The 9,812-nt window shown below is 39.1% G+C and overlaps 1 protein-coding gene across 1 annotated transcript; it reads left to right on the forward strand.

The window, feature by feature from the left end:
* Positions 1-7,999: 7,999 nt before the first annotated feature.
* On the forward strand, positions 8,000-9,812 carry LOC116175012 (histidine-rich protein PFHRP-II-like). Its single transcript, XM_031493053.1, has 2 exons — positions 8,000-8,754; positions 8,978-9,812. Exons 1-2 carry the CDS (start codon positions 8,055-8,057, stop codon positions 9,751-9,753), a joined length of 1,476 nt encoding a protein of 491 aa, XP_031348913.1. The 5' UTR covers positions 8,000-8,054; the 3' UTR covers positions 9,754-9,812.

A 9,812-nucleotide genomic window follows, 5' to 3' on the forward strand; every position in this document is an offset into this window, starting at 1 on the left:
AGAATCCGATTGATGCCACTCTGTCACCCTTGAGCATTTTGAGAAATTCAAGATGTCTCAAAAATGTCTACAAAAAATACAAAAATTAAATTTTTTAACAATATGGGCATGTAGCACATTGATTTTAGGGTTTTTAAACCTTCTGAATTTAAATTTTTAGTTAAAAATATGTTTGGGGGCGTTTTGAAGGAGTGGGGTGTGTTTTTAAGGGGTTGGTTTCTGATTACTTAAAACTCTTTGTTGATAAATTTGTTGCTTATTTACGAGAAGCAGATGTGATTTTAATTTTTGATAAATACTACGATTACAGTATTAAATCATCCACTAGAACCAGTAGAGGAAAACATTCTGCAAGACGTTATGTTCTAACACAACAAACGATACTTCCCTCTCAACCAGTAATTTTGATTTCTACCAAAAATAAAAAAACAATTAATAGGGATATTTAGGTAGGGGTATTGAACTAGATAGTATATTTTTTACAAGACGGGATATGTGGGATGGGGATATTTAAGTAAGGGTATTGGAGTAAATGGTAAACTTTTTAACTCTAAATTTTGACGCTATCTTTCTAGGATTTATTCAAAAATCATATTTTGACATCAAAATTGTAATCTCCACCCCAAAAAACCTATAAAAAGACGTATCGCACTTGTTATAATTATTATCTTTTTATTAAAATGTTGTCGTTGAGCAGCGCGGGCGCGGCGTCGCGTACCGCGCGTTTTATGTTATTTTCGGGCCGTCTGTCGGCGTCGTTCTACTTTTTTAACATTGAATAACTTGCTGTACCTCCATTTTGATAGGAATTCGGGATCCTTATCCATAAAACATATAAATCGATGTACGACACGTTAATATTGAAAAAATATATATACCAACCCCTCAAAAACACCCCTCACTCCTCTAAAACTCCCCCAAACATATTTTTAACTAAACATTTAAATTCAGAAGGCTTAAAAACCCTAAAATCGATGTGCTACATGCCCATATTTTTAAAAAAAATCATTTTTGTATTGTTTGCAGACATTTTTGGGCGCTATCTTGTATTTCTCAAAATGCTCAAGGGTGACAGAGTGGCATCAAACGGATTCTCAAAGTAGACATCCTTACGAACTAAAAACCGTCAAAAAACCTTCACCGTAGGTACCTCACTTCCAGGTTAAGCCAAAAATCCCAGTTTGGCATCCAGACTAGTATGAAAGAAGGAGACGGTTAAATGCATTGATAAGAGAAAATTAAAATTGGCTCTTTTGGAAACCACGGTTAACTCTTTGGGTCATTATTTATTATGTGCAACTTTTGAAAAATAATAGATTGCGCATGCTCAGCCCAACTCTCTTATTTATGAGCGGATTTTTCTGTAATTTTAAGGGAAAGTGATTCCTAAAAAAGTGAATTAAACGTATATAAAAAAATAAAAAATTCTCCTGAAATTTCAGCGAAAAATACTCCTAAAAAGCAAATTGAAAACACTTGTCAAAGAGTAACTAATTGTTTTTGGGCAAAGACCGTCGAAACACGTTCTTTACACTTTTTTACGTGTTTCTAAACACACTGTCACATACGGATTGTCAGCTGTTAAAACCTAGCCTCCTGAGTTAAACTGTGCGTAGTAAGGTACCGTTAAACTACAGTGTGGCCATAATGCTACATGTCGGCCATGCGTATTCCAATTTATCATTGAGCTGAATCGAGTTAGTAGATTTTGCTGTGGTTACAATTTAATGCTGCTACAGTTACGTTCAGCAAGATAAATTCATCACCTTGGTTTCCAGGTTTATGTCTACCAATCCGGTGCATTTTCTTATAGGATTTTTCATTTCGTGGGTTTTTCTAAAAATTTACTCAAGAAATATTGATGATACACTTTGGGAGCGCTTTCAGGAAATTGGCGTGAAATGCTGGGAATGTTGAAAATGTTTTCAAACTGCGGCATTTGGCCAACCTTACTAAATCATTATAAACTGGCTAAAAGCAAAATTATCCTGAACTAAATATTACATGCACTCGAAAACGGAAATTTGTGCCTACTCGTAAATGAAAGGTGTAAATTGTGTCTGAAATACTGAATCTATCTATAACATTTTTTCAAGAAGCTGTTTCTTGTATCCAACACTATAAAAAATTTTCTAGTAATCTACGTACTTTCAATTTGTGTTCAGCGGCGTACTTCTGCTAGGTAAAGAGGCGAGGGGGGATTGGCAACGATTAGTTTTCATACCATATTATTGGAGTACACTTTTTTGGATATTACAACATAAAAGGTGTGCGCTTTAAGAATGTGTAATAAAAAATATTTAGGCCGTTTAATTCAAGGATAGGAATTTTCCTCACAAGTAAAGATCTAGTGGATGAAATAACTTCAAGGTTTAAGAAAATTACTATAAAAGGACACGAAATACCTCTAAGGCGATTAATAACACCTACTCGTAAAATTCTGCTATCAAATGTTAGTCCTACTATACCTAATGATGTTATCGAAGCAGAACTTAAAAAACAAGGAATCGTGCCATCTTCGCAAATATATCTAATCAAAGCAGGTTTCCAAGAATCTGAATATTCCCACATTATAAGTTTTAGAAGATTTATGTACATCAACGCAGAAGAAAATTTAAACATCCCACCTTCATTAGATATCACATATGAAGGTGACACTTATCATATATTCCTTCAAGATGATATTACTAGATGTTTCAACTGTAAAGAAGTTGGACATACAGCGACCAAGTGCAATAAGTTGCCTACACCAGTAAATCTAGAAGAAACGCAAAACAATACACGGCCACACATATCAACAAGTGAACAAAGTAAATCGACGGAAAATAACGCAACAGATGAAAACCCTATACAACTGCCTGTCAAATCTCCCGTTAAAAGACACAAACCTGAAGAAAAACTACAAAACGAAAAAGAAAACATTACATTAGAAGTCAAAGAACGGAAAAAACTAAAAAAGAAGGAAAAGAAACTTAAGAAGCTAAATAGCCAACGCTCGTACGAGGAGGAAAAAGAAGAAATGGAATCAATCTTAGAGCCAATAAAGAAAGCACTACAGGAAAACGAATTTCCCTACGAATTTACCATCGAAACATTAGCTGAATTTGTTATCAACATTAAAAATTCCGAAAACCCCTTAGAAACAGCATACAAATATTCCAAAAATGTCCCCGACCTAATTTCAACCCTTAAAGACCTTTATCCTTCCTTGAACAATCAAAGAGCCAAATACCGATTCACCCAAGTCACTAATATCTTACAAAATCAAATAAAAGTACAAGAAGACAAAACAACTGATACCAATTCCACAGAAAATGACTCAGAAGCGGAGTATTACTAACACTATAACTATAAAAAACATACAAAATATATACATCAAGATGGCCAAATTTCTGCAACTAAACTGTAATGGTTACTATAGACACCTTCCAGAAATTCAACTCTTACTGGCAGAACACCAACCTCAAGTAATATGCCTACAAGAAACACATTTAAAACAAAACACTCAACCATTTATTAAAGGATATATGGGTTATAACAAACCGCGAATCCATCAACATGCCAGTGGCGGAGTCAGCATATTTGTTAGAAACGATATTCAATCCAAAATGATAAACATAAATAGCCCAATAGAAGCAATACTAGTTCAAATCTCTATTCCGCAACCAATAAATGTATGTAATATTTACACACCTCCAGATTACATGCTAGAACAAAGCGACTTAGAAGATCTACTAAACCAAATTCCCTCTCCTCAGTTTATAGTAGGAGACTTCAATGCCCACAATCCATTATGGGGAAGCAAGAACACAAACGCGAAAGGCAAAATTATAGAGAAATTCTTAGATGACGCAAATATGGTTTTACTAAACACCGGTCTTTAAACGCGATATAATATTAGCAATGTACCGTACAAGGGGGCTTCGATAACAAAGAATTTGATTGTAAGTGGACTGTAATTATGAATTACTTCCAAGGCCTTGTTTATGCTGGGAATGAAAGAATATAGACACATAAATAAACGTGTTTATTATCAAAAATACAAAGTAAATGAATTTCTATTGAATATGGTTGACGTAGGCATGACGGCTACTAGAATATGGTAAAGTTACGAAGGATAATGTAAACAAAGGAACTTACGTGTTGTTTCGAAGTCCATTAACAACGAAGGCGATGTTGCAATGGCGAAGATTGCTCTATTCTACGAAGTTGTCGAATTTGTCGATTTTGTTACAACGAAATCTTCTAATTGATGTTCGGTGCTTTGACGTTCTGCTTGTTAATAACGATGTTGCGAACTGCACGGCGACATCTTGACCCGTTGTGGATCGATCGAGATCTATATGCGAACGACGAAGGCTAATCGGCCATTGGTTAACGGCGACTTCTCAACGTAGTTGAGTTGATGGCTTCTAAGCGAAGAATCCCACGAATTCTGCGCGACGAGTACACATATTGCGCTTCTGCGGCTCATGCGCGCACACGTAACAAATAGGAATATATACAGGCAAGGCAAAACGGTTATGTACAGGGTATTTTCATTAAAGGAAAAACGAAAGGATATTTTATTCTAGTTTGGGGACGCAACAAGCAATAACACCACCTCTGCTATTGATCTTACCCTTTGTCATCCCACGCTTGCGACCGAATTCATATGGACCACAATACCAAACCTAAATGTATCAGATCATTGATATTGATTGAAAAAAGTGCAAAAACCAAGGTTCCAGTAATAAGCAATCAAAACTGGAAAATATCCAAGGCAGATTGGGAAAAATACTCTTCATTAATAGATCAACGGAATTTTTCTTTCACGAATAATGATAGTATCGACTATATAGTAACCAATTTTACGAATATTATCATTGAGTGTGCTAAAGAAGCAATACCCAGAACAAAGTCAGTCAAGTTTACGTACTCCGTCCCATGGTGGAACGATGAATGTAAGGATGCAATCAAACTCAAAAATAAAGCTTATAATAGATTAAGAAAATTAGGTACAACTGAAGCCAAAATTGAATATAAAAAATATCGAGCGCTGGCAAGAAGAAAGATACTAAAAAGTAAAGAGCAATCATGGGCACAGTTTGTTAGTTCAATCAATATACAGACAACAAATAAGGAATTATGGCAGAAAATTAAAAGTATGAAAGGACAACAAACAAATTTTCAGATACCGGCTTTCTTAAATCCTGATGACAATGAACTCACCTGTAATCAACAAAAAATTGCAAATATTCTAGCTGACACTTTTGCAGAGAATTTTAACAAACAAGATGGAAGAATCCAAGAAGAAGAACAACACACATCTTCGGACAACCAAGAAGATTATAACAAGCCTATAAACAAAGCGGAGCTACAATATGCAATAGCAAAATGTAGAAGCTCTAGCCCAGGACTAGATACAATACACTACCAGATGATTAAGAATCTACCACAAAGTTTTAAACTACACCTCCTTAACATATATAACCATATATGGAATAACAATATCTTCCCAACAAGCTGGAAAACGGCAACTGTTATTCCAATCTTGAAAGCCAACAAAGAAAGAACAGATCCAGAAAGCTACAGGCCAATCGCTTTGACAAGTACCTTGTGTAAACTACTAGAACGAATAGTTAACTACCGCCTCGTGTGGCTTTTAGAAAGAGCAAATAAAATATCAATTATACAAAGTGGCTTCAGGAAAAATAGATCAACTCTAGACCCTCTTTGCGCATTAGATACAGACATTAAAAATGCTCTAATAAACAAGGAACAATTAACTGCAGTATTCTTCGATATAAGAAAGGCATACGACACTATCTGGACGACAAAGATTCTGCAAACGTTAGCTAAATGGAATATAGGAGGTCACATGAGCAATTTTATAAGGAACTTCCTTCAAAACAGAAAATTTTTTGTTCGAATAAACGGTACATTATCAAAGGAATGCGAACAAAGAGGCGGAATCACTCAAGGATCAGTAATTAGCCCAACATTATTCCAGATAGCTATTAATGACATATCCCAAAACCTTCCGAAAAACGTGAAAGCACATCTATTTGCAGATGACCTGGTAATATACATCAGTGAGAATCCAGAAGTTACCCAAGAAAAACTACAACTATCAATAAAAAAATTACACAAATGGTCGAAAAATAATGGTCTTACCTTTTCACCTGAAAAAACCAAGTACATAACTTTCAGTAAGAAACGATCTACTCCACCATTGTACTTACGTCTTAATAACATTCTTTTACAATCCACATCAGAAATAAAATATTTGGGAATAATTTTTGATTCAAGAATGAACTGGACCAAGCATATTAATAAAACTATCCACAGCTGCAAAACTACACTTAATTTAATTAAAGTAATAGCCCACCATAAATGGGGATCTTCCGAAAAAACACTTTTTACATTATTCAAGATGCTAATAGTCCCGAAAATCGAATATGGAGGTATTATATATAACACCGCAAACAATAATCTTTTGAAAAGAATTGACACAATCTATAACAGCGGATTACGACTGGTAACGGGTGCTTTCCACACAACTCCCGTAATAAGTCTTTACGCTAAGATGGGGTTTCTTCCCCCGCACTACAGAAGACAAGTCAAATTACTAAAATATACAATAAATGTCCTCTCAAATCAATCTAACCCGAACTATCCGGCCTTTAATCTCCCTCTTTACCAAAATACATTTCGGCACTCTCAGGGACAAATTTTACCAATACCAATACAAGCGAAAAATATCCTCTCTGATCTAAACCTAACAATGATTACGCAAAATTCCTACAGCAGTATTCCAATTTATACACATCCTCCACTGATAAACCTAGAATTAACTTCCTGTAGCAAAACAGACACGCCGCCAGAGTTATTTAAAATAAAACTACGAACTATCTTAAGTCAATATCCAGACTATATAAAGATCTTCACAGACGGATCTAAAGAAAGTGGAAAAGTCGGAAGTGCTTTCGTGTGTCCGGATAAAAACATTTGCGAAAAACAGCGTCTGATAGAATATAGTTCAAATTACAGTGCCGAACTTTGTGCTTTAAAAATGGCGTTGAAATTTGTCGAAAATAATGTCAACAATAATTTCCTGATACTGTCAGACTCTAAAAGTGCTCTTCAATCCATAAAAAATTTATATCCTACAAACAGTTACGTACCAAGAGACATTACGAATGTGTTTGAAATAGACATATTAAAGTTATTGGGTTATTTAGAAAATACAAACCTGTTAAATGAGATATAGATCACTCATGTAAATTTTTAAGTTAAGTTTAATGGTGTAAAAGACCTAAGCTGTTCAATGCACCTTAAATAAATTAATAAAAAAAAAAAAAAAAAATTGGGACTGGAAGCTGATGAATAGAAAGAATAGGGGTAATTTAAAAATAAAAGAGGGAGTGTTTTTACTGGTGACGTAGTAATTTTAAATATTTTTTTACCCCTCAACTCAAAGTGAGGACAAGAGCGAAATCTTAATTTCTCTGAGAATCTTTAGCTATTTGATAGCAATTTTGTATTTACTACGTCTAGGCAACTTTGCAAATTGCGATGTACGATAAGCAGGTGGTCTCAGTATTGCAATTGCAATTTCCGTGCTAATTAATTTATATTCAGGATTATTTATAATAAAATGTGGTATAACATGTATAGCCAATTGAATAAGATTTTATGCTTCCGTTTGACTTTTGCCATTACATCGTATACATACATACGCAGAACGTTCCACGCCCAAACTGAAATGTTAATTTTTGATTTAAATCTGCAATTTAATTATGTACCTACTTTAGAAAGGATAACCTCTACAGCGTCCAAATTTAATACAATACGCAGAAGGAATCGATTCCGGTTTTCTGAATACCTATGATTAATGTCGAAACACGTTACGGTACCTATATGTAGTGCAAAAATTCGCTAAAAAACGGAAGGTCGAGGCAAAGCAAGCACGTGGTCCTTGAATTCCTGTCGGATACCATATAAATTTCCCGGTTTATATTAGCGACTGCATCAGTCTTCATTTGCAGGCCGAACTATTTACAACGACTATAATGTTCAAGTTAGTAGTTCTAGCAGCGCTTTGCGCCTTCGTTGCCGGCAAACCCAGCGTGGGGCACGATGCCATTCTCGCTCATGATGCTACATTTGCCCATCTACCCGCGGCCGTTAGCCACAGCTACGTCAGCCACCCAGTGGTCGCCCACCACTACGAAGCCGTCGCCGCTCCAGTTGCTCACGTAGAAACTGTCGCTCATGAAGCTAAAATCTCCCACGTGCCAGCCGCTGTTACTCACAGCCATAGGGCCGACTACATCAGCAACCCAGTGGTCGCACGTACCCACGTCGTCGCTCCAGCTGTTGCTCACTACGAAGCCGTGGCCGCCCCAGTCGCTCATGTGGAAACTGTCGCCGCTCCAGTGATCGCTCACGAAGCTAAGATCTCCCACGTGCCAGCCGCCGTCAGCCACAGCCACAGGACCGACTACATCAGCAACCCAGTGGTCGCCCGCACCCACGTTGTAGCTCCAGCTGTTGCTCACTACGAAGCCGTGGCCGCCCCCGTCGCTCACGTAGAAACTGTCGCTCATGAAGCTAAAATCTCCCACGTCCCAGCCGCCGTTACCCACAGCCACAGAGCCGACTACATCAGCAACCCAGTGGTCGCACGCACCCACGTTGTAGCTCCAGCTGTTGCTCACTACGAAGCCGTGGCCGCCCCAGTCGCTCACGTAGAAACTTACGCCGCTCCAGGTCGCCCACCACTACGAAGCCGTCGCCGCTCCAGTTGCTCACGTAGAAACTGTCGCTCATGAAGCTAAAATCTCCCACGTGCCAGCCGCTGTTACTCACAGCCATAGGGCCGACTACATCAGCAACCCAGTGGTCGCACGTACCCACGTCGTCGCTCCAGCTGTTGCTCACTACGAAGCCGTGGCCGCCCCAGTCGCTCATGTGGAAACTGTCGCCGCTCCAGTGATCGCTCACGAAGCTAAGATCTCCCACGTGCCAGCCGCCGTCAGCCACAGCCACAGGACCGACTACATCAGCAACCCAGTGGTCGCCCGCACCCACGTTGTAGCTCCAGCTGTTGCTCACTACGAAGCCGTGGCCGCCCCCGTCGCTCACGTAGAAACTGTCGCTCATGAAGCTAAAATCTCCCACGTCCCAGCCGCCGTTACCCACAGCCACAGAGCCGACTACATCAGCAACCCAGTGGTCGCACGCACCCACGTTGTAGCTCCAGCTGTTGCTCACTACGAAGCCGTGGCCGCCCCAGTCGCTCACGTAGAAACTTACGCCGCTCCAGTGGTCGCTCACGAAGCTAAGATCTCCCATGTCCCAGCCGCCGTTAGCCACAGCCACAGGACCGACTACATCAGCAACCCAGCGATCGCACATACCCACGTTGCCCACGTAGCCGCTCCAGTCGCTCATCATGTTGAAGCCTTCGCCGCTCCAGTCGCTCATCATGTTGAGGCCGTCGCCGCTCCAGTCGGTCACCACGTTGAAACGATCGCCGCTCGCTTTTCCGCCCCAATTGTCGCTCATGCCGCTCCCGTCGCTCACGTAGCCACCATCGCCAAATCCGCCCCGGTCGCTACCGCCGTATCGCAATCCGTCGTTGAACATCACGCTCCCGTTTCTCACGTTGTATCCGAGGTTGCCGCTGCCCCAGTCGCCCACCACGTTGGATACGTTGGTCATTTGGGATACGCCGCCCCTTGGGAGCATTATGGTCGTAGTTGGTAAAAATGTATGTACTGATCAATAATTTTAATTAAAAGGCGATAAATATACTCTGATTGTTT

This window comes from Photinus pyralis, unplaced genomic scaffold (genome assembly GCF_008802855.1).
Source record: "Photinus pyralis isolate 1611_PpyrPB1 unplaced genomic scaffold, Ppyr1.3 Ppyr1.4_LG6, whole genome shotgun sequence".
Taxonomy (NCBI): Eukaryota; Metazoa; Arthropoda; class Insecta; order Coleoptera; family Lampyridae; genus Photinus; species Photinus pyralis.